At 38.9% G+C, this 26,168-nt stretch overlaps 1 protein-coding gene across 1 annotated transcript; it reads left to right on the forward strand.

Moving 5' to 3' along the window:
• Positions 1-13,133: 13,133 nt before the first annotated feature.
• Positions 13,134-25,811, forward strand: LOC129096806 (prolyl endopeptidase-like). The gene is made up of 15 exons (XM_054605466.1): positions 13,134-13,405; positions 14,650-14,724; positions 14,821-14,954; positions 15,103-15,233; positions 15,363-15,572; positions 15,692-15,813; positions 17,423-17,528; positions 18,716-18,907; positions 20,802-20,999; positions 21,661-21,764; positions 22,101-22,237; positions 22,728-22,822; positions 23,432-23,563; positions 24,653-24,809; positions 25,255-25,811. The coding sequence occupies exons 1-15, from the start codon at positions 13,364-13,366 to the stop codon at positions 25,547-25,549; spliced, it is 2,130 nt and encodes a 709-aa protein (XP_054461441.1). The 5' UTR covers positions 13,134-13,363; the 3' UTR covers positions 25,550-25,811.
• Positions 25,812-26,168: the final 357 nt, after the last annotated feature.

A 26,168-nucleotide genomic window follows, 5' to 3' on the forward strand; every position in this document is an offset into this window, starting at 1 on the left:
TTGCTCGTTCACAGGTACAGATGTAGGGCAGGTCATTTCCGCACGCAGGACTTACACGTGTCTGGTTAACATCCCCTTTACTTTCAGACTCACATGCACAGTCTAATTATACGGAGCTCTGGGTCACCTCACCTGGCGATCCGCATAAAAATAGCCAGGACAGGAGAGAGCGGTTGAAACAACATGTGGAGGATAAGAAAGAGAATGTGACTCTTCTATATGTGGCGATGCCTCCTGTTCAAGAAAGCACAAGTGAAACGTATGTTTTCATTTGTGAAATGTTACAAAAAACACAAATATATCACATGCTGAATAAATGAGTTTAAAAATATATAAAAAATAACATGTGGAATCAAATTGTTGGCAAAACACTGGCTATGACACACATAACTGCAGAAAATAAGTAACTTCTCCATTGTTACTGTAATTTACAGCTTGAATCTCAATTTAAATTGATCAAATGTTACAAAACCTGCACACTAAATGTTGAAAATGTCAAAATGACGGATGCAAAGCTGGACTCAATTCTTCATTTCCTTGTTCTTTGTTTTGTATAATATAATTTTTACCATAAAAGTCACAAGAAATTATTTAGGAAGCTTAAACAATAAAAGACAAAATATTATGTGAGCCCTGAAATCAAACATTTTAAGAGTAAAGGAAATTGTAGTTCACAAAAATTGTGAGTGCGAAGAATAGAATATATATTTTCACATTGATATAGTCATATCTTAATTTTAAACACTGTAACTATATTTGTGTCCTTCACAAATAACCCGCCTCCTCTCCCCCTTTCTTTCCTAACTTGGCTGGTGAAATAATAAATTGGCTGCCATATGGCAAGACCGCTATTCCAAGAGTGGAGCTTTACTGCCCAGTGCGGTGTTGGGGTTAGTGGTGATGGTAGGAGTGTGTGTATGTGTGTGTGTGTGGTTGAGAGGGAGGGTAAGTGGGGATTTGGGCTCTTTCACTGGCCTGCGCCTGGCTGGGCTAATTTCTCTAATTTGCAGACAGTCTGGGCTAAGGCTCAGGGCTCAGAGCCTAAAGACCCAGCACTCCAGGATAGCGGCCTAGCCGACTCATCTCACTCTTGGACACACATCACATCCGGGATATTAGATAGCTCGAACCACTCTTTTTTTTTTTTTTTCCAGGGAGGGAAACCTCACGTGTAGGGTAAAGGGAACTGGGCCTTGTTACAGAAGGGGAGGGAGGGAGATAACGGCACCAGGCGAGCCGAAAAGGATAAGTGGAGGGAAGACCTCAGGTCATCTATATTGAAGCTGTTTGAGACAGAGAAAATTAAACAAAGCAAAGTGACCCAAGACCTGATAATACTCAGATAATGGTACCTGGGTGTTTTGTAGTAGTCTGGTTTAAATGGACACCTGTTACCATGCAATAGTCTAAGTCTGGACTTCTGTCAGTAACAGTACAGAGAAAGTTGCCACCTGTTCTTCCAATGGTTGATTATACAATTAAGTTTAATTAACTGCTGGTTAAACAAAAAAAAGATTTAAATTGCTGCGGGGAAGGACACACTGTTAAGTATTTCATTAGACTAAAGGTATATATAGTACATATACACAAAAGATTGATTGGGTTAGCCAAAAAGAGCAAATTAAAACCTACTGTGACTACTGCTAATGTAATAACATTTCATTTATCATATTCGGACAACCAACATAATGTTTCCAGGGTCCAGTGAACCAATATGAATAGGGCTGGGTGATAATTCTGTATAATAATTGATCGTCTTTCATTGGAATCAGATTAAATCATATATCCCGATATTCTGATACACAATTACGCCAACTAAATTGATAATAACAAGCATACACTAACTTAAATTTCTACGGAAATCAGATTTTTGGGCAAAATTCTTGATTAAATAAGAAAAATACTCAGCAGTTTTTATTTGTGATGCATTTAATTCACACAAGAGTGTACCAACCCATGTTGTTTAAAAAAATGATTGACTATTCATTTATTGAATTACCAAGAACATGTTATATCCTTTTGTATATTGTTATTATGATGTGAAATTACCTATATCGTGATAGAATATTGTGGCCATTCATATATATGAATAAACATGATATACCATGTGAAATAAGTTATTAATTAGCATAGAACAACAAAGAACTAATGGTTCATTTGGGACGTAGTGCTTCTGTTTCCCTATGCTACAAGAAATTAAATAGGGCAATTAGGAGTATACAGTAAATAATCCTATTGTTTACCCATCAATAACCACTAATTCCACCAACTAGCACCACCCTGAAGCCCCTGTGCATATGTACCCAAACCAATTGCCAACCAGCTCATGACATGTGTGTTGTACAACTGTACCTTTGCCTTATCGAATACAGGTTTGATGTTGTCGTTTGAACACAATTCAAGATACAAGATCAATATAAAATAAAGGAAAATTACAAGGAAAGCTTAAATGCCCTATAGCTTTAATTTTGAAAATAAAAAAAATACAACTGTATCTATATATCTAATTATAGGACTCCTTTGGAAAAAACATTAATTTTACCTGACTTTGGTGTTTTATAGGGATAGTTCCGATTCACCAAAGTCATACATCAACACAAACAAACTAATTGCTCAAGGACGCAGTAGACCAGCAACTCTTGTATTCTCTGAGGTAAAATTTGTTAGTAACCGTGCTGTTTGAGTTTTTGTTTTTCCAGCAACATGTGCTTTTTGTTTACACTTTGATCATGTGGTGTTGTCATGTGTTTTCTGTTTTTGTTTTGAAAAGTCATGTGGCTCTGACTCCACCCTGTCTTTGTTTGTTTTCCCGCCATTTTGTGTGCACACCTGATTTCTGTTTGTGGTGATTGGTTTGTGGGTATTTAAGTCCGGTGTGCCTTGGAGTCTCTGCCAGATCGTGCCAGTTAATACCTGAGCCTTTCCAGTGTTCCGTAAATGTTGTTATATTCTGTCTGCCTGTGATTTTTGACCTTTGCCTGATTTTGACCTGCCCTGTTTGGATTCTGTGTTTTGAACACCTTTGCCTTGGACTCTGTTCTGACTTTTGGATTTTTGACCTCTGCCTGCCTGCCTATTGACTACGAGACTGTTTTTGCCCTTTGGATTGTTGCTTGAGAACTAAATTAAATCTACTCTGAACCAAGAGCTGTGTGTCTGCTAGTGGGTCCTTTTCTACTGAATCCCTAACAAAAATTACTGTTTTTGTCAAAGGAGTCAGTAGCTTTTAAGACAGCATAGAGTCAGAAAGGGCTTTCTGGCGGCAGGGTTAAGCAGTGAAAATATTTTAAGTATAGCGAACACTTGAACTGATATTTAAAAATTTTTAAGTTGACAGCAGTGGGTGTCTCATCTCCATGTTGGAGGGTGTGCTGACCTACACTATGGATGAGTACCTCATACAACCCCACATCAAAAATATCTCTTTACAGATATAAACGTTATGCTGCATTACGTACTATAAAGTTAACAGGTAATCTAAAACGTCAAGTCCAGGATGTGTTTTTCTTGGAGTGAGAATGAAAGTGGAAACAAACCAGTCATGCAAGAAATGTAACTGCTTGCATTGTTTGTTTACTTCTTGTTGCTTCTTGGTCATGAGTCAGTACACTGCCCTCTGTAGTGGAAACATGCCCCGATACTTATTAAACGAATGGATTGGTGATGACAATGTTAACGTCACTCACTCTGTCTTATTCTGTGTGCCCCCAATCCTTCTTATTCCACTGGTGCTCCCCTCCCTTGGTGTTTTCCCAGTTCCACCATGGTAAACAGTAAACAGCTGAGCGGCAGAGGATTATTTGGCTGATAATGCATTGTTACCGTAGCTGTTGTCCCTAGCAACAACCACATTGACTTTACGAGGAAGTGGATGACCTATAGGAAGTAGCCCTAGAAACATGACTTTTCAGGGGGTTGTTGTTTACTGAGCCTGGCCAGCTTAGTTTTACATCAGATCCCTTTAACCGGAGGGATTATCCCTGCTGGCCCAACCTTAAATATGTAAGATTACATTATTGCATTTCAATACCAACAAGCATGGGCAATTGTTTTCCTGGAAGCATCTTTGTTTTTTTTAATGGATAGAGGTCTTTGTGGATTGGAAGTCACGTTATCAGTGGGTGAGTGGGATATCCTTAAATCGGAGTTTGTCCCTGGCATGCTTTGTTTTCATGAATCATTTGTCACCTTTAAACTCTATTGTGATACCAGAGGATGGATTTTCTGATCTATTGTTACTATATCAACAGAAAGCTAAAAAAATAAATACTGTAAGCCTTACAGTATATCCTTCTACTGTAAGGCGTTTCATTTCCAGTTTAGACGCATCATATCGCGTGATTTACCGAACATCTATCAAATAACTCTGAACTTGTTCGACCTGCTTATAAATTTGCTGGAAGAAGCTTCTGAAAGACAATGACAAGACAAGTAGTGCTTTCCAAGCTTATGGAAGCAATCATGAATACATATGGGGGGAAAAAAATCCTCAGGGGTATCTATAGGTCAAAGGGGGTCAACATACATAATCCAGGTGTGATTTGGAACGCAAAAGCATCTTTTTAATCTTGATGTATAATCTTTGTCAGTCAAGGACAGTAGACAACCCGGTGTCATAAGATGCACTGTCAAATGCTTGTTTCCAAAGGGGGTAAAAAACAAACAACAGACTTAAATCTTTTCTCCTTATCTCCTTATCCGTCTAAAGATTGGTGTAATGTGCTGGACATTGTTTTTGCATTGGTCATATTCCACCAAATTGCCTTCTTATATTCTTTTTTAAAACCATTAATAAATTCTGTGGAATTAGGCCTGACTCTTTGGAAACACAACCAACAATGCAGTTTAAAAAGGTCACATTTGGAGGAGGAACTGTTTCGATTTAATTTCAACACAGGTTCAACGTTAGTATTTGAAAAGTGGATTCATGTGAAAACTGCAATTGGTTTACAAGGAAAAACGGAAACAGGTTTGTTGGCTCGAAATGACTTGAAGAGTTCTTATCTTATTCAAACTATCTTAAACTGATCGCCACAACATTGAGTCTGTGGTATAGTGATGAAGGCATGCAAGGTTAGATTAGAGATCAAATTTACTTCTCATCCTTTAGCCAAAGCGTGACTATTATTAGCCGACAACCATTGCATCACTCTGTTGCAGACACGCTTTTCAATTTGAGTTTCTGACATTGGATTTATTCAGAGCATGCATTGGTTGTGTGTGTCTTTATGCTTTTTTGCAAACCATTTAATTCATGACTCAAAGCTGAAATGAAAGCTAGAGTCCATTCTTCTATAACTGTGCATGACACACACGCACAACTCAGCCACATGTACAATCAGTCAAAATCAATAGTGGAGCAACTGAACTTAAAAAAAAATCAATCAATCAATAACGTTTTATTTGTATGCCACCTGTCAAACAAATGCATTTCAAAGTGTTTTACAAGTGATTGATGATACGAACACAAGACCAACATTTTTAAAAGGTGAAGAGGCTGATGCACACCAAATAAAGTTCAGAAAAATGAATAAATAAATATAGAACACTGAATAAATTGATCATGGTAAACGGTATTAAAAAAAGTCAAATGAGAGCAATATCAAATGGCAAATAAAATACGTATAAATACTTAAACTATAGCATAAAAACCCATAAAAAAAACTATAAAATCAGAAGTAATAATTAAAATAATCCTATAATTGTAAAACACTACATAAGACAGTGTGATTTTAAAAATATTAATATTTTCAGCAATTACAGCGTTGCTGCCTGCCTTTTGCATGTCTGTTTATCCTAAAATACTTAACGTGAAGTGAGAGCTCACACTTTCTCACCATCATCTGTTGCAATATGCCAATGTTTCTCACAGGCTGACTCCGACAAACCAAAATAACACATGTCATTTTCACACCTCCTCTGGATTGCACGCCATCGCGAAGGAGGAAGGAAGAAGACGGCCAGAGGCCTCAACAAGCAACATCCTTATCTGCAATCATCAGTCTGTTCAACCTACATACAGTCACTTTAAACCGCATGAGGGCTGGTATAGGGGACTTTTGAGCACTTCTAATTTAATCTGAGGGCAGAGTATATCGGTTTTTGAAGAGGTGTTATGAATTGTTTTCTATTTAATCATTCACATTTTACATAACTCACCTCTAAAAGTCAAATAATATATTATTTCTTGTCTTCCCACTCTGCTTTGTAGGCTGTGTAAAATCCACGGGCCCCTGCAACACTGACCAGACACTTAGCTCATTTTATGAGCAATGCATTTTGTGTTTGGTCAGTGTCACTACCACAAACATTTGCAGATTTAGTATTGAGGTTCATCTTCCCGTTACTGGTGTCTCGTGCACTGTGGCATAGTCTTCTTCTTCTTTTTCAGAAAACACGAAGAGCCATTTAGCACTTGCCTTTTGCGTGTGTTATGAGAGATATTTTTCGATTAAAAAAAAAAAAAAAAAAAAGAAAAGGCTCAACCAAAGGATGCATGTAAGATGTATCTGAAAGTTGATGCTGTGATTCTCTCAGTTTAGGCATGTGAATGTTCACCCTTGTAGCAGAAGGGGAAACATATGTATGGTGCTGCATGAGACCAGTTGGGGATATTTGCATACTATTTAAGACCGTTACTTCCTCTGAAATCAAATGGATTTTACTAGCTTACATGTGCTTTACCTGACCGGGTTGGATTGATTTTTCTAACTTAGATCTGCATTCAAATGTTTGTCCTTTAATCAGTTTAGATCAGATTGCAATCTTTGTTCCTCAAAAATGTGTGTCAAGTCACAGAAAAAATATTAGTAACACAGTACTACAAACAGACAGATGCACAGTCAGTGTCGGACATCTCGGTACATATACACACACACACACACACATCACATTACACCTGGCCTACTGTAATGAGAACCGGTTCTCTTGAGTCATCACATCAGGCAGAAAATGAATAAGCTCTACGACCCGTTCAACCTGTGGGACTCTGAATCTTCTGTTACATCGTTTTGTTATCTTGTTACGTTGTAACGGGTGGTGTGTGGACCCAAGTGCAGTACGACCAGGAGACGGAGTAAAGTTCTGGAGCTTTATTCAAAGCGGAACAAACAGCAGACAGACAGGCAGGAAATAACTCACGGGGTATATTCCACGCAAGCGAGCGCTGATCCATCAGCGGAGCAGGCATACAAAAACCAAGAGGAGCGAAGGCTAATCTCGTGGTCAGGGACAGAAGGCTGAGTCGGTTAACCGGGGCAGAGGCAAGGTAGGAATACCGTGGTCTGGGACGGAAGGCTGAGTCAGTTACCGGGGCAGAGGCAAGGCGGAGAATTCCAAACAAGCGGGGTCAGCAACGGGAAATCAGTCTGGGGAATAAAGCTGGAAGGTCTGGCATAATGCGGAGAACGATCTGGCAGTGAGTGTGTGTGAGACTGAGGTATTTATACTGCAGGGTGTAGGTGCAGCAGAGTGAGCAGGTGAGAGGGACTGTGCTGATGAGGTGGGTGTGGCAGACAGGTGCACTGCATGAGTCTGATTAGGTGAGTGAGGGAGAGTGTGGTAAGAGAGCGGGGGCTGGGCTGTGAGCTGAGAGAAATTGACAGAGTGCAGGAAGAGTGAACAGGCGTGACTGTGACATACGTTATTATTTTTGACATAAACCACAATCTTTTTCAAACTATAACCAAGTAGTTTTGTTGCTTTAACCGTTGCACAACGTTAACCATGTGCAAGCGTTGCAGTTCTGCAAGTGTCATATGAGGCTGATATGAACCGTATTATTCAAAATTATTTTTGGTTCATAATCGCCATGGTTTGCAGACAAGTACATGCCAAATAAAGGTGTGGCTATGCAGTTGCTTGATTTTAAACAATGCAAGTATAAAAATAGTAGTAGTTGCAAATTAAAACACTCAAGTAGTACAGGTACCTCAAGGTGCAGTATTGGAATATTGGATTGCTTTCCACCACTACCATAATAATTGTAGATTGGGGAATAAAATAAGTGTATTGGTTTTAAAATCTCTATTTGCTCCAGTTGACCTCAGTTAAAGGTAAAAAAATATATATTGTCACTTGCTGCAGACGTTTTCCAAATCTGCTGTTAAGTACGGCAATTTACAAATGACACCTTTGATGAAAGATTTTGTTTTATTAGCCAGTGCATGGTGGCTAATTTGTGTTTTTTAGAGCTCCTATAATCTTTCCAAGGCACCCAATTACCAGAGGGTGTTTATCTGAATCCCCCTCTCTCTGAACTAATGAGACTCTAATAGCCTGAAACCCTAATTATTGCTAACTCTAGCCATGGCCTACAGCACGTACAATTAATATCTAGCAGGCCATAATTACATGAGCTCCAACAACAGCAGAGTGAGGGGCTACAGCGGGTATTTGGGGACTTAAAGATGGTGCGATGGGGAGAATGGGGATAAGAAAGGGGTGATATAAGCGTGTAGCACGCTTCTGGCTTGTGGTCAACAGGTGGGCCTTATGCACTGCCGCCGACCCCCCCCCCCACACACACACACAATCTCTTACAGACGACCAGCTAAAGAGGAAGACTTTAGCCAAGATCTGTCTGGCAGACAGAGAAGGGGATTTCAGCAACAAATCCAGTGGATCAATAAAAAATGTCTGCTAATTAGGCCCCCCAGAAAAGGGGGTGGGGGCAGGATGGCAGTGAGACAGTGGAGGAGGAGGAGAAGAGTAAAGAAAAGAAAAACATCAGATCATCTAGTGCTGATTCAGAAGTCTAGACGGATAAGGAAAATCCCCAGACAGGCGTGCCGCTGTGGAAATCAGGTGAGGCACATTAGGTGACAGCTCACCTATCTCTCTGGATCAAGGCGTTGTTGCCAGGAAACAGGCTCGCCCTCCCTCCTTCCCTCCCTCCATCACTCTCTTTCCCGGTTAGAGGCAACCGCCCAGGCTACAGCGATCAGTTTCTCTGACCCCAATCCCTCCTCCTCCTCCTCCTCCTCCTCCTCCTCCTCCTCCTCCTCCTCCTCCATATTTTCCCTGCCCCTCCTCCTTCCTTCCTCTGGACATCACCACTTTGACCTAAATCTCCTCATTTAATCTTCATCTTCTTCTTCTCGTCTTTTGGATAACAATCAACCCCCTAATTGTCTTAATCTCACTGGTCTTTTATTGTCCCCGGGGCGTCAAGCGTACTGCAGAACAAAAACATTAACCACAGATCAATACTTTGCATCAGGCCGCAACTACCACCACGGTCTTTATCGATTTTTTCACTAATCTAAGGTCGGGCTGCACTGCTTATGGATTTAATTAAAATATAAAGGGGGTAGGGCATGTCAATTTTAGTAGAGAAATAATCTTTGTTGTTTGTCAAAGAAAAACTAATTTATCTCAATATCATATTTCACTGAGAGTATCTGATATCATTCAGTGTTTCATGGAGAGCAACATTTAATGAAAAGATGAATTGCAGTAAAACTTGAGGTGAAGGATGACATATTTCAAATTTTGGAAATGTGAAGAAAATGTCCACATTCTGTGCATCTGTGGATTAAATCCAACTTGAAAGCAGCAGCACAAGCTAGCAATTGTAAACACCTTCAAATCCCCCCCCCCCCAAACCCTTTTGTTATGCTGTCTAAATAAAACAAATCTGAACATTGTCAATTTCTAAAATGAGAAGCTTATGGAATAGCACTCTCAGTTATATTACAATACGGCTTTGGGCCCTTAGCCAAAGATATTAGCTTCAGAGCATCGGTAAACCCTGGATCAAGCTAAGGTTAGGCGGTGATTTGTGTATGATTTTGAAATGACAACCGGGACGATAATCAAAATATTCAGAATAATAACGGATTATCTGTTTCAGTGGCTACACTCTGCGCCATCTGTTAAGGAGTGGGGCAGGGGGTGATTCATGTTGTTCACTTGTGTGTGTGTGTGTGTGTGTGTATGTGTGTTTACATGTAGGCACATGTATATATCTTTATGGACTTTTTCCACATGGAATTTTGCCTATGTGTGAAATTTTGGGTCAGAATTACAGTATTTCAAGATGTTGTATCAGAATGAGAAATCTCCTTTTTCTTTTACCCTCATGCATTTTATTCTCACTCCTTGGCACATTGTTTTTATTATTTAGTCATTTTTGAATGTAGTCTCTAATTAACACACCTTTATTTACACAGTTTTGTCATCACCATCCTTGTTTCCCATCTTACAACATCAACAGCTCAGCCCCTCCCTCCGCCTCTCCTCTGTCCCTCTCTCTCAGTGGGTGAGTCTGGAGCTGCATAACAGTCAGATGACACTGTCTGACTCGGCTCTGCTGTAATCTGACATGGCTAATCTAATCTCTCTGTCTTCGCAGATTGGCAAACTACCTGGGTCTTTCCAGCCAATTATGGCCCATCTGTACAGCACGCCATGAAGGCCAAAGCCAGCCACCGTAGAGGCCCAGCCAGCCTAGTAGGACCGCTGCAGGGCTCAGGCTGTCTGGGGCCCCATATATCTGCTTCCATAACAGCCCATCTGCCCGTGGCTTGGCCTGGTCCACTTTCATCCCCAATGGCCCAAAAGATTAGGGAACCTCCGCCGACTTTACTGCCAATTAAAGCACTTGTTGCCATATAGTAGTAAGGCAATCACCGAAGCAATGAGTCGTCGCTAAACTGGCTACTTTGCCAACTCATGTCTCTTTATCATTATTGCTTCTGCATTTCAGAAAAGGTTCCTTTTCCTACAAAGTAAGATAACATCACATTTCACAACATTAACTTTTAGCATGTGCATTGTAAGATATAGCACAGAAAAAAGACAATATAGCAGTACAGGTTTTTCAAACAACCGCAGAGGGTCAGAAATAAGTAGCAAGCTTTAAACTCACATTAGCAAAATTTGATCAAAACTTACCATAACATGAGTTAGATGTGGCTATTAAAAGTATATTTTTTATAATATTATTATTCAGCGTTTAAAGGTTTATGACCTGATGAGTATTTTACATTTATTATCTTATTCTTTATGACTTATAATAATAATAATGATACTTCTTTGCTTTTTTAATTGTAAATAAAGTAGAAGTAATGTGATCTAATAATTGTATAGATTTCTACTAATAAAATAAATTGTATTGTCAGTGCATAAACTTTAGAAATACTCCTTATTGTATCCGGTGTCTGTGATTTCAATGAGACATAGAGGTAAATACACAGAAACAAGGTCAGAGGCCTTCTAACAGCTTATTTTCTCATCAAGCCAGTCTCACTTAATCACCTTAGCTAAATTAGTTTGAAATTAGCCTTCTTTCTAACTCCATGTCCTCCATCTTTCCCCTCCTTTCCACCCCAGTCGTTTTCACAGCTTTATGGATTAGACAGATTACTCGTCTGAAACTCTGTTTTTTGTTCTTTCTCTCTGTTTCAGTCCCCATCCTTCCATCTTGAGGGGGTGTGAAGCCAGGGTGGAAATTGTCTCAACTTGTTGTTTTACCTTCAAACCTGTTACAGATGAGTTCATAACACAACAAATACTCCCAGTTAAAGTCATTAGCAGATGATGAGACAATAAGTCCCTGGATTGGACATGTGTCTTTCAGTGACATTCTGTAGGTGAAGGCCAGGGGTTCTCCTGCCACTTTGGGCCCTGGGCCTGTCCCTGGTAGGGGCCGCTCAGTAGCCCATCCATGGTAAAAGTGTTGGAGTCACAAGGGTTCATGTTCATAATGTGAGACAAAGCTGCCACTATTTACCTGTACTGGAAAAGCAGTTACGGAATAAGTGAACCACAACTTTGTAAGTACAGAAGCTTTTAACTGGTTTGGGAATTATTTTCAGTGGTTTGACATTTGGTCAGGTGTGGCAAAGTGACGGACTCATATTTGTACAACAAGTAAAACACATGGAAATGCCATCCAGTGTCTCTTTGGCTTGGTACTGAAAATTGTGGATGTTCCCAAACACAGGAACACATATGATTGTGGTGTTCGGGTTGTACGTGTTATTTTGTGTTTCACTGCCAGTTAATCCAGGTGTCATAAGGGCCTTAATTATTGGTTTCAGATGATTACACTATTATTAGCGATCTGATTCATCATCAGAAATACTACTGTACCTTCCCGAAGGAAAAAAAGGAAAGAAGAAGAAGGGAAAAAACAAAGACAGATGAGTAATATGATTGTCAGCTTGTTATTTTTAATCAGTCGACATGTTAATTACAGTTTGAAATGTCATAGGAAACACTGTTAACCATGAAAACATACTCCGTGTTCACTTTATCAATGGAATAATAAAAAGCTTTTTTGTGAAAGCTTTGGAACTGCAATCATTAGTTATTTAATCAATTGTCTGAAAATAATTAACTTTTTTAATAATCGATAAAACATTCAAGTGAAATGTCAAGAAAGAATGCCAAACATTTGAGAGCAGCTTCTCATATGTCGAGATATACTGCTTTTCTCTGTTTAATTTCAATGTAAATTCAATATTTTAGAGTTTCAGACAGATGGTTGGACAAAGCAAGACATTTAAAGACACCATCTTTGTATCTGGAAAATTGTGAAGAAATTTTCATTTTTTCAAACATTTTCTATATTAATTTAAAAAATCAATAAAACTTTGGTTTGGTGCAACCTAGAAAGCATGCCGAGTTTTGAGAGACACTGGTTTGCCATGCGGCTGTTTTCTGGTGATGGGTTTCAGCAAATAGACTATCTGATCTTACTCAAGACCTCAACAGACTCAAAGTGATTATGCCTTCTCATCACAAGCCTGTAGTTTTTTTTGTTATAAATGTACAACTTCCTCTTGCTCATGATCTGTCACCAGTGTTTGGTGCAAACACATCCCCTTTTCTATGCTCAGCTCAAGAGTCACAGTTGATTTCAGTCAGCCTAGAGTTGATTGAGGCCTTTCAGTTGTGCCTTTTTCAACATTTGATTGTGCTACTACATTTTCTTTAATTTTTTGTTTTTAAATAATTTCCCATATTAATATGTTTTTGGGTGGGCGATGTTATAAAACGCGCAAATTATCCTTTAAATAACAAATGCGCGCGTGCACATGTAATACGGCTCTGCGTTTTCTATCACTTGCCTTGGGTGACATCATTTCCTGTTTAGAGAGCAAGCGCAAGTGGTTTGTACAAACGTGTGTGTGTGTGTGTGTGTGTGTGTGTGTGTGTGTGTGTGTGTGTGTGTGTGTGTGTGTGTGTGTGTGTGTGTGTGTGTGTGTGTGTGTGTGTGTGTGTGTGTGTGTGAACAATGCTTTCACTTTCACTTCGAGGCTCCATTGATCCGTTGGTGACGCTGCATTGAGAAGAATAAAAAATAGGGGGGGAAAAACACGCAAACACACAAAGTAGCGGCAGAAAAGCAGACGTCATGGCGTTTAAGTACCCGGCTGCACGAAGAGATGAGAGTAAGGTCAGTGTTGAAGCCCAGCTGCTCGCTTTCTCTCTTCGTCTGTTTGTCTTTCCGTGAAATGATCTGGTGGAAACACACAAGCAAGACAAAAGCGAGACCAGGAAGAGACAGACACTGGGCTGACGGTTAGAAAGGCAAATGGCGACCGACTTTAGAGAATGAAAAACAAAACTTTCAGAAGTAACGCTAACTTTTTCAAAATGTGTTTCACTTTACCTACTCGTGACAAATGAGTCTACTAACATCAGCACCCCACGAGACAATGTACCAGTGGACACATGTGTTCATCAAGCTAAGACTGAGAGTTATGTTCAGCTTCACTGAGGTGTGTCGCAGTTAACGTAGCATTTCTTTAGGTTTCCTAATGATAACTGTTCTCTGATAATGCAGTTCTACATTGTATGATGTCTGCAGGGCTGCAGCCAGAACTTTACTGAGTCACTATTCCAAACATCCCATCCTCCATAAAGCATTTATGATAAGGCCCTAAATAAATAAAGAAATTCCCCCAGCACCCTATTTATTTAATTTTTTTCATTCTACTGATTAGGAGGGTTTTCAGATTTTTTTGTTATCTTCCAACATGATAGTTTAAAGGCTGTTTCAAAGAAAGAATACTGGTCCAAACCAGTTTATTTTGAATTATATGTAGGGCTTCAAAGATATTCAATTCACTATCAGAGACAACTATGAAAACCAGATTTATTTTTAAATTCTTAAAAATAACAAGAAAACAATTGTCAAAATTGTTGCTTTTGAATGAATAGATGAACAATTATTCACATGTTTTTGTTCATAATGGTAAACGCAAGAAACAGCCTTTGAAACCTTCTCATACTATAAGTCACTTCACTTCTGTGTAATCGTAGAATGTACACTCCTCTTAAGGTGATGACCCCAGTGTCCTTGAAAGTAACTTCGACCCTGGGTCTGTGTTTTATCATATCTGACTGAAACTTGCCACAATTCAGAATTCTGAAGTTGCAGCTGACACACCCGTATCACCATTTAATTGAGGGTGCATTCAGAGTACATCATTGTTTTAACAGCCCTAAGCTGACAAACCAAATATTGATGAGTTGACAGAAGTACGCATGCTCTTCAGTTCCACAGATTTGTTTTTGGAGGGCAGTTACTTCCATGGCACTGCACAAGATAATCCTCTCCGTCAAGGAAAATCCAGTTTGAATGCCAAGGATTGAACACTACTGTTTTGTGTGTGTTTGTGCTTGTTTTACTTGTAGGTGGATGACCACCATGGAACTAAGATCTGTGATCCCTACACATGGCTGGAAGACCCTGATTGTGCAGAAACAATCGTATGTATTGATCTCATGCAGAAAGCTGAAGCTGAGTTTTTACCAAAAACTCGGCAAATCCCATCGCTCAACTCCATCTCTTCATTTGATTCTCAGGCGTTTGTTGAGGAGCAGAATAAACTGACCATGCCGTATCTGGAGCAGTGTGCTGTCCGGGCAAAGTTCCACCAGCGTCTCACTGAGCTCTACGACTATCCCAAATACAGCTGCCCTTACAAAAGAGGGAAGAGGTACTAGTTGAAATTAAAAGAATAAGCACTGCACAGACAGAAAAACACTTATGAGAGTGACTAGTTTGAACTGCAGGTCAAAAGTAAAAAAAAAAAGAGAGAAAGAAACTATAATTGTTGTCATGTTATTTTCTGTTTTTATTTCCAGGTATTTCTACTTCCACAACAAAGGTCTCCAGAACCAGGATGTGCTGTATGTTCAGGACTCTCTGGATGGAGCTGCCACTGTATTCTTTGACCCCAATGAACTCTCTAAAGATGGCACTGTGGCACTGAAGAGTGAGTCAAACTATTGTGCACAAACACGCATACAAACACGCATATGCCCTGACAAGTATAGACGCAAAGAATAAAGATGTGTACTGCTGAATCCCTCCTCTCTTTCTTTGTCCCTCTCTCTTTATCCAGTGGGCCGCCTGTCTGAGGAGTGTGAATATTTTGCATATGGTTTGAGCAGCAGTGGTTCAGACTGGGTAACAATGAGTTTCATGAAGGCGGATGACCTCACTCCGCTGCCCGATGTACTGGAGAGGGTTAAATTCAGCTGCTTGGCCTGGACTCACGATGCCAAGGGCGTCTTTTACAACTGCTACCCTCGCCAGGAAGGCAAAATTGACGGTTAGGGAAGACTCACCATTAACACATATGCATGCTCCATCCAAGAGACAACACCTATGGTACAAGGCTATTACAAATGCATTCAAGACCTAACCCCTCTGGTTTTTTTTCCACTAAAGGTACGGAGACAACCTGCAACATCAATCAGAAGCTCTTCTACCACGTCATCGGCACCAAACAGTCGGAAGACATTCTGGTTGCAGAGTTCCCTGAACACCCCAAGTGGCACAGCTCAGTAACCGTAAGTCCATAGTAATCTTGAATCACTCATTATAATCACCCATTTGCAATCAGGACGGTGGTGGATGAGGTATTCAGATCATTTACTTAAATAAAAGTACTAATACTACAGTACTGCATTAAAATGTAATCAAATCAAAATAGCATTATTTATCCGATAGGAACTGCATGCGTGTAAAACGTCAAAGACATTAATACAATTGCAGCTTTTTAACTGTTTAAGATGTCCACTAGTGGGGTGCTTAAAATGATCCATAAATGGATAATGAATTATGTCAAGCACCTGAACTAATTCAGGCATTAATGAGTCATATGGAAATTTGGTCTTGAATGGGAGTGACCTGTATCTGCTGCCTGGAGGCAAGTGTGTGTGTGTGTGTGTGGGGTATCTGAGGCTATTTGCATACTTTTCATTTTGGTCTGTCTGCTGTAGATACTAGTTAGTGGTTCTTGGTCTGCTGTGATGGTGACTTTCCACATCCAACAGTGGATCAAATAGCTGCAGCTGATTTAGAACAGATCTTTACACTTCCTATGAGGTCTTTATCAAATATCTTTTTTTTTTTTACATTCATAGCTTCTGTTGAGTTTTTTGTATGAAGCTTTGATCGTCTGTCATCATATTTTATCACCATAAATTTATATATTTTTTTATTACTTAAAATAACTTTTTTATTGAGTCTAACTCTTCAGTGTGTGCCTCATTTTGTGTGTAGCAAGCATGAGAGGAAACCTTTTTATTTTTTGACCGCAGTGAAAATTTTGTTTTTGAAAGGCAAATTGTCAGCAAATATGTAGCAGAATGTAAAAAAAAAAATAAATTACTTTTGGACTTTATAATGCTCTGGAGTTATTGAATCACACAAGCCGAAAACAATCCTTCCCAGTCACCACTTGAATCTAATTCTACAAATAGTATAATACTAATAATATTGGTGTGGCCTGATATTTATCTGCAACTGTGCAGAAATACTGGGTTTAAACAAAGATGTAAAAAAAGCCTTAGTGATGTCACTGTTTTCATCTGCACTTCAGCAATACGTCATAGAAGTGAATCCCTGTGTACAATTGGTGATCTCAAATGGATCTGACTCGGTGCTAATATCACCCCTGCCATTGCTAATAAAGCTTCATACATGATATTCTGTTACAAAAGTCTGGCATTGCAAACCAAACACCTGTGTGGAAATGCTTGTTAGCAAACCATATGTTATAAGTTCATTTTGTACATCGAATGAAAGTAACTTAAGGTCTGTCAAATAAATAGAGTTAAGTTAAAGGTAAAATTGGAAATACTCAAGTAAAGTATAAGTACCTCAAAATTCTACCTAATTGCTGTACTTGAGAGTAAATTTACTAATTACATTCCACTACTGAATCAAGGTCATTTACAGCTTCATTATAGCTCAATTTGAATTTCTTGCAAAGAATTGCAAATCAACAAAGACTCATCTTAGAAATGATGCTCTAAGTTATGTAAATTTTTCTGGGTGTGCCATGTCCATCAATAGTTGCCGTGAGCAAGTTAAAACTTGTCATAGCAAAGACTACATGCCTCTCTTTATCTTTCTTTGCTTTCTTCATTTCTGCCTTCATTCCACTTTTTCCAGATATCAGATGATGGCAGATACGCTGTTCTGTCCGTCACTGAAGGCTGTGAACCTGTCAACCAGCTGTGGTACTGTGACCTCCAGCAGCTCCCTGATGGCATCACAGGTCTGTAAACTTGTGAAGCACTCCCAACTGAGAACAATTCATGTACTTTCTAAGTGGAATCACAGGTGCAGAATTAATCCTTAGGTCTGCTTTGGCATTGTGACCTCTGTCTGCACATGATACACTATTACAGAATTTCCGCCCAACAATCCCCTCCCTGCTCATAAAAACAAAATATGATTGTGACTCTTAAATTGATATATGTGTATGTAAGACAAGCCGTCAAATAGGTCGTCAAAGTCTACAAGCGTTGATGAATATTGATCCCCAAATGGAAGTGTGTGCAAATCAAATTTTAATATCTTTATAGAATGAAGCATTTCAGTAGAAGTAAATGTTTCCATTAAATTTAAGTATCTATTCATTTTAAAGGGTATTATTTAGGGCATTCTTTTTTGTTAATCTGCCAGTAATTTCCCAGATAGCAAGGTGTCCAAAACCCAAAGATATTCACTTAATAATGATATATGAGAAATAAATACAGCAGAACATCTTCCACATCCAAGCTTGAACAAGAAAAAGATTGAATAATTAATTATCAAACTAGATTGGCGAATATTTCTCTGTTTATTAATTATTTATTGATCAACTAATCGTTGCAGCTCTAGAATTCCTATAGTTTTAATTGTAATTGTTAGTAGCACCCGAGCTGCGGCATTAAAACGAAATGATCTATAAAGTTTGGATCACTCTTACATTGTTTTCCTATGAATTATTATCACCACATCCTGTATATGAGTGACAGCTCTTTCTGTTGAAAAACAGAAAGAGCTGTCAAATTAAACATGGATTCTTAAAAAAACCACAAGAATTTTTCAGGAGTGCAGACTTTTATGTGCCAATAAAAACCTGTACAGCTTAATGGCACAATGAGCATGGCCTGTGACTCAACGGTTGCTTCACCAGATGTTCGGATTTCAAAACTCACTTTGCAACCGGTTTTCTGGTTTAAAAGAAATCTCTGGCACGCAAAGGAATGCGGACACTCTCTAGTGTAAGCCTCATAAAAAAATATGTTATTGGTCTTTACAAGCCATCACAATTCAGGTGGACAGGTGTGTTTTTTTCTTTTGCTAGAGGTTTAGTTAACTGCGATTTCTAACGGTCAATGATAGAGATGAAGGAACATGATGCATCTATTATAATGGAGTTCTTTTGTTTGTTATTTTATTCATCTTCTGCTCCAGGTCTGCTGCCATGGGTCAAACTTGTAGACAACTTTGACGCCCAGTACTCATATGTCACCAATGAGGGAACTGTGTTCACGTTCCGCTCCAACTTGGATGCTCCTCGGTACTGTCTCATCAACATAGACATCCAGAAACCGGACAGGCAGCACTGGACTACCCTCATTCCACAGCATGACAAGGATGTCTTGGGTGAGACTGAGAGGAAATTTCTATAGAAGATGCAGTAGAAGCATTTTTGTTGGCATGACAGCTGTGTTAGAGCTTCCGAAAACTCCACCAAGCTTTAGAAGTGCGCAAAGGGCTTGTACGTGGAGTCATAGTTCCACAATTCAGCTCTTAAAATCTTGCAAAATATTTTTTCAGAGAATATCTATGTTTTGATGTCAGTCCAACCACAACAACTGAGAAGTTCTGTGTCTATGGTCGAATTCATCCGTCATAGGGAAGTCTGCTCAAAAAGTGAAACTTGGCTTATAAGCACTTTGGCCTAAATCATTTGTTATGACTCATTTGAATGACGGTAACTGTACCTAGGGATCACTCAAACACATAGCAGTGAATGTCCAAGGTTCCGCTGAAATATGTGCCAAACAGATGCACACGCAAGTAAAAATTTTGAAGAAAAAAGTCAATCTTTGTTAAGGAAGATGATTTGAATGTTTGGGAAACACTCAATTTAAGGTCCCCATATTTAGCATTTATAAACAATGTTTCAACATTGAGTACATGTTTTATAGCACATCATGATGTTGTAAGCAGCTACAGCTATGACCTCATCTGTTGGCACCAATAAGTTTGGGCTGGTGTATAAACAGATAATTAATGACAATACAGTAAATCGCTTCTGTAACAATGTCAAATATGTCTACATAGGCTCATTTATAATTGCTGACGATTATTATACTTTAATAAGCATTTTAAAATAGCCTATTAGCTGTGTAGAACTACTTTATAATGTGCCATAGGGCATTCATTAAAATGAATATTACTCAGTATCAGTAATACTGCTTTATTAGTGCAAGTCAATGATCTTTTGCTTTCTCTAATTTGACTTTTTGACAGAGTTGATAAATTAAAAAATTGATTGTATTCATATTCATATACAATCAATAATAATTTATAACAATTTTAAAACGTCTTTTCCACGCATGTCCCATCTGGTTAAAGGAGCACATACACTTGTTGCCATGGCATCAAATGGGCATTGTAAAAGACATGCAGTCCACAGTAAGGAGTTGACAGTTACATCTGATAACATGTTATTCCATGATCTTATCTGACTGTTTCACCAACTTGTTAAATAATACAACTATTACGCAGCTGGTACATTGAGCGTTTTGTCATCGGCCCTTTTCTAAACTGATAAGAGGGCATTGTCTCCTCTGTGATATAATGCTGTCTTGGGCTGTAATTGGTCCAGTGTCAGTTCAATAATACGTCCAATAGATATTCCTAACACCATTTTAACGCCCAAATTGGCCCTAATAGTGATGGCGGTGGTTGTGAAATATAATGTAACTGATATAAAGTATGAAGTCACTGAATCATCAGTTTACTCTGCATTGTCCTTGTCTTGACACTGACCACTATCAAAGGCAAAATGCCATATATGGATCTGTGGTTACTGTGTGTTATAAACAGGGTAACCAAGAGAAGCTTGGCAGCTTGTGTACCACCACTGACTCCTGCTGAGCAGTATGTCCTGCATTTATTACATCATAAGACTGCCTCCTGCTGGTGGTCGGATAGATTTCATCATGTTGCAGTCCATAGTCTATAACTGCATTAACTCTTTACTTTACCTGTGCAGTAATATCTCAATTAACTAAACTAATCAATATGGTAATATTCAATCCATAGCCATTATATTTGGCTTCATCCCAGGATCATGAGATAACTCCTTATTTTCAAGCTATAGCGGGATAATTAGCAGAGAGGAAGTTGACATTGGTAGTTACAGCAAAAGGAAAACAGACCACATGTACACCGTTTCCCTTGGATACTGTGTTTTTACTAACACCAGGCAGCTTTCACATGTTGTCATGTTCACTTTCTATAACTTCTGTTTTCTATCCTTCTGCAGGCTTTGTCTCCTGTGTGAACCAGCACCACCTGCTGGTCAACTATGTCCATGATGTGAAGGACATCCTGCAGGTGTGTGAGCTGTCCACAGGCCGGGTGGTCAGGGACCTGCCGTTGGACGTTGGCACAGTGGCCGGAGTGAGCTGCAAAAAGACACACTCTGAATTCTTCTACAAATTCACCTCCTTCACTACACCTGGTGACCTTTCTCTTTCATTTCATTTCATAAATTATATTTTTGTTGTCTTATATTAGCAAGATAAGAGAATAAAAGTAGTAAGAAAGTTCCTAATCCCACATGAAAAAGTACTGCACAAATAATAACTATCAATGCATACAAATAATTAGGGTGACACTAATGATTTTGATTATTGATTAACAGGCTGATTATTGTTTTGATTAATTGGGTTTTTTTCTATAAAATGTTGAAAAAGAAGATGCCTTCTTCAATTTTGTTGTTTTGTCACAGCCGAAAACCCAAATTATATTAAATCTGCTGACATGTGAAATAAAAAAAAGATAAGAAATTCTCACATTTGAGAAGCTTTTGCTTGACAAACAGTTGTTACTTGATTTTCTGTTCAACGATTTATTGGTTTGGCCAATATAATACGTCTTATATAATACAACTTTTGCTGCAAGTGCTGAATTGCTATTGTAATAGAAACATCTACTAGTTCCAATACTTTATTAATACTTAATATTACATCAAATGTCAGAAACTGCAGGTTATGTTATTTGGAATGTAAGGATTGTGTCAGCATCAAATTATCTTTCTACTAATGAACAATCGGGTATTAAAATATCCCAATCCACACAGTTACCTCTAACCTGTGTGACCTTTGTTCCGTGGTGCCCAGGTATCATTTACCACTGTGATTTGAGCGACTCCAACCCAGAGCCCAGCGTGTTCAGGGAGGTGGAGGTGAAAGGCATCAAGCAAGAGGACTATGAGACCAACCAGGTAAGTCCCACTGTTTTATCTCCTTCTGTGCTCTAACTTCCCCATTACCCTTTCTTAGTGTTGTTAGTTTCTTTCCTGTCATCTGACAGGTAATTCTTGTTCTTGTTGTTTTATTGCATCTACTGCATCTTTATGACATGACTCAGATTTCCCAGAATCTTATTCACTGTGGTTGAGGAAGTGGTACATGTTTTTTTTGCACAGCTCATCTTAGACCTAATGTTTGTGAAACCTGTGCCATTTAAAAACACTTGCGTTAAAGATGTTTTTAAAAAAAGATATACATGTATATATAAACCCAAATGACTTCATCTATCTTCTCAAATGCATTTACAGGTATTTTATCCCAGTCGAGATGGAACCAAGATCCCAATGTTCTTAGTTCACGCCAAGGGCCTGCAGAAGGATGGCACTCATCCTGTCTTCCTCTATGGCTATGGGGGCTTTGAGGCTTCCATACAACCGTACTACAAGTAAGTACAATGGGACCACTCTCTTCTTCTGTTTTTCACTGACACAGATGAACACTAATCAGTTCTATAATGCCTCAGGTGTTGGGGTAACAGTAGTAGAGTAGAGGATATACCAACTTTCTATATAACAGAGCTGCCATTTTTTCTGCACAACAATCCTCTGCTCTTAAATGGATCTTCTCTGCTGGCTTGTCACTTCCATGTTGTGTTTGATGCTACATGAATCAAACATGAAGTTCGCATGCACAGATGTGTAAGTTTAGCCGACTAATAGCACATCCATATGACAGGGGCGTCACTTACAAATCCTCAGCGATTTTGAAAAAGGTTATACTGTATCCTACTTAAACTACATTTATTATTTTCAAATAGTAAATGTAAATGTGAAAAAATGTAAATGTGAACATTTTCAGCACCATTTATGAATCTATTTTGACATTGATTGTACTTTCATGGCTTAATTTCCACTGTCTTTCTTGTCGATGGTCAGTGTTGCTTACCTGCTGTTTGTGAGACACCTGGGAGGCATCCTGGCAGTGGCCAACATCAGAGGGGGTGGAGAGTACGGCCAAACCTGGCACAAAGGTACAGACATCCAAGGAATGCACTCAGAAAGACATGACAGAAAATGCTAATGACATTGGGTGTTTATTTATTGATTTATTTTTTCAATTTGAGGCTTTCAGGGCGCTCCTGCAAAAACAAGAGGCATATAGAGCAAAAAAATGCAACGTTTTCAGCAATGCAAAAGCAGCAAACAAAGCGCTTCTTTTCTTTAATCTTTTTTTTTATATATATTATAAAAATCTGCCCTAGGCTGCTAAAACATTCACTGTTTTATCAGGGTCTTAAATGCAAAAGTATCAGTATTAAAGTATGCAGGCATTCCAGAAGCTAAAGAGGCACAACGTGTAATACAACAGTGCCAATGTCTAGAGTGTGCAGGTGATTGTAATCTCGCCATACCAGCTCTCCCTTTTACACAGACGTGTTTTTGTTTCTGTTAATACCTCTGCTGCTAGCTTAAAGGTGGAACAACTCTGTCCCACCATTGTAGAGAATGGCAAGGGAGAATAACGGCATCCCGCACCTGGAACAGGCCTTGTGAATGGGTCTTTATCTAGTGTTTATTAGGAAACATTAAACGTACATTTTTCTATGGTCTAATTTGTGCTGATTATTGTGTGTTTGCAGCTGGAACATTAGGGAACAAGCAGAATTGCTTCGATGACTTCCAGTTAGCAGCAGAGTTTCTGGTTCAGGAGAAGTACACTACAGCCAGCCGCATCGCCATCAATGGAGCCTCTAATGGAGGACTGCTAGTGGGTGAGTACAGGATCAACTGTGGGCCTTATGTGTTTATGTATTTAGTTGGAAAGCCAGAGACGGAGAACAAGAAAAAGTAAAAGGGTTTTAAAGGTACACCCTGGAAACTATGCTACGCAGTCCGTTATGCCTTACATTTAGGAGTTGGGATTTTGAAAGTGGGGAAATACTGCTTTTCATGTTTTTATAGCTAAATCTGCTCTTTTGATTTACAGAATTATGATTTTCGAGGGCAAACATTGCCATAGTAATTAAATATTCAGTCAAAGGCCGTGATATGTGTAGTGATACAGTTATTAATCAACTATAGCATGTTTTGTCTAAGCTTTTGGGGCATTATCTATGGTAATAGTAAAGCTACAAAATGTTTTAAGTCAAAAACCTTGAGAGAGTTATCCTCCACAAACATAAAAAAGCTTAATAATGTGTTGTGCTAGAGAGGCAGAATGATTGCTTATTGCAAGATCCAACAGTTAGATAAACAAAAAGTAATATAATATATGAGGGCTGTATATGGTCAGGGCGTGGTGATATTTTGTGTATGGCGGGTGGATGCGGATGCTGCGTATATTTTTCTGCTTTATGTACATTTGCCTTTCACATGCCTGCTTAATTGGGCTTTATTTTTACTTCCTCCCCATTTAAACAGCTCACTTCCCACATCCTATGCAGTTTAACCCTCAAGGCTACTAACAATACACTAATTGAACATATCCATGTTTTTACAGTTTTTCAAAGCCAACTAAGATCACCCATTGCAAGTCTCATTTGCTTTGATCACAATGCCTTCTTTATATTACATCTTTGGCATAATTAATAATGTGAAATTAATTTAACACTAGTTAGCTGCTTAGCTTAAATTAATTTAGCAATTAAACAGCACATTAAACAGAGCTTTGTCACATCATTTACCAAAGGCTGGCTGCCATATGGCATCGCACAAACCCAACTAATGACTCCTTCCCTGGTGTGTAAGTGGCGATTTAGGAGTGATTGTGTCCTACAGTGTGAATTAAAGGGGATGTGTTTGAGTGTGTGAATCTGAAAGCAAAATGAAATCTGTAACACAAATTTGAAATGCACACACAGCGGCATGCGTGAACCAGCGCCCAGACCTGTTCGGCTGTGCCGTGGCAGAAGTGGGGGTGATGGATATGCTGAAGTTCCACAAATTCACCATCGGCCATGCCTGGACCACCGACTACGGCTGTTCTGACGACCCGGAGCAGTTCAAGTGGCTCATCAAGTACGAAAAACACAGACACAAAAAATCACTAGAATATACTTGACGCTGCATGAGAACACGTTATAGTTATATAGTTAGGTACTAAAGGAAGAAATATGTGGTTGAATGATTCTAATTTATCTGTTGATCATTTCACCTCTTGAAGTTAAAATTAAGAGGGCCAGACCAGAATATTTGAATAGTCTTTCTTTTCTCTTTTTTTTTTTTAAACCAATTGGAATTACAAACATGCATAATATATACCAATACTTTTAGAAAATGGTTCTAATTTAATATCAAATACAAACAACAACAAAGATAACAGAATCCTTAAAAATGTAATGAAAGTGACTGAACTGAACATGTAAATCACACATTACAGCTCACAAATCGCTCCCATATTCTCTCTTCTATCAGATTTCCTCACAATTTTCCTTCCAACCGGTCTTTTTCACCCTCTCTCCAGGTATTCCCCTCTCCATAATCTGCCTCAACCATCTTACTCTGGCCCTCCCTACCCTGCCATCCTGCTTCTAACGGCAGACCACGATGACCGTGTGGTGCCTCTCCACACCCTGAAGTACTGTGCGGCTTTGCAGCACGGAGTGGGCAGCAGTCCTGTGCAGCATCAGCCTCTGATGGTGAGGGTGGACACCCGTAGTGGGCACGGTGCAGGGAAACCCACCACCAAGGCCATCCTGGAGGACTCGCACATCTTTGCCTTCATCGCTGAGACACTTGGGCTTAGCTGGATCGATTAAAGAGATAATGATGATGTAAAGGGTATACCCAATGTGGAGGGTTAAGTGATGAATGATTTAATAATAATTATATTTAGTGAAAGATAGAGGAATGTAATGGTACAACTAATGGTTAGAAAAATAAGAACAGTTGAAGTAATATCACTAAAAAAATAACCACCGTGTTAACCTAAGAAAAACATTAATAAGTGTTGAATGCATATTGTAAGGTTGGAATTAAATTTTTCTTTAATGAAAGCACTTAATAAAATCTCCATTTGTACTATGATTTCTGTCTAATATGTTACAATCCAAGTAGATCTAATGAGATCTGAATTTTTCAGCATCATTGAATAGACTAAAAGAAGCAATATATCCACATTAAAAAAATTAAAGAAAAAAAATTGACCAATGAAATGGGACAAAAGTTTTCATCAAAAATGACTTGTAAGTATCAAAATTCTGCTGGTGACTTCAGGGTTTGGGGTCCCCCATTCTTTGGTTACATGTCCTCCTCTTCTTTCTCCCCATTTACTCTCATCTGTCAATCAACTATCCAATGAAAGCATAAAATGCTAAAGGAAAAATACTTAACAAAAATGGACCCTTTCTGAGTGTTATATTAGTGCATATATTATTG

This window comes from Anoplopoma fimbria, chromosome 10, assembly GCF_027596085.1.
Source record: "Anoplopoma fimbria isolate UVic2021 breed Golden Eagle Sablefish chromosome 10, Afim_UVic_2022, whole genome shotgun sequence".
NCBI classification, from domain to species: domain Eukaryota; kingdom Metazoa; phylum Chordata; class Actinopteri; order Perciformes; family Anoplopomatidae; genus Anoplopoma; species Anoplopoma fimbria.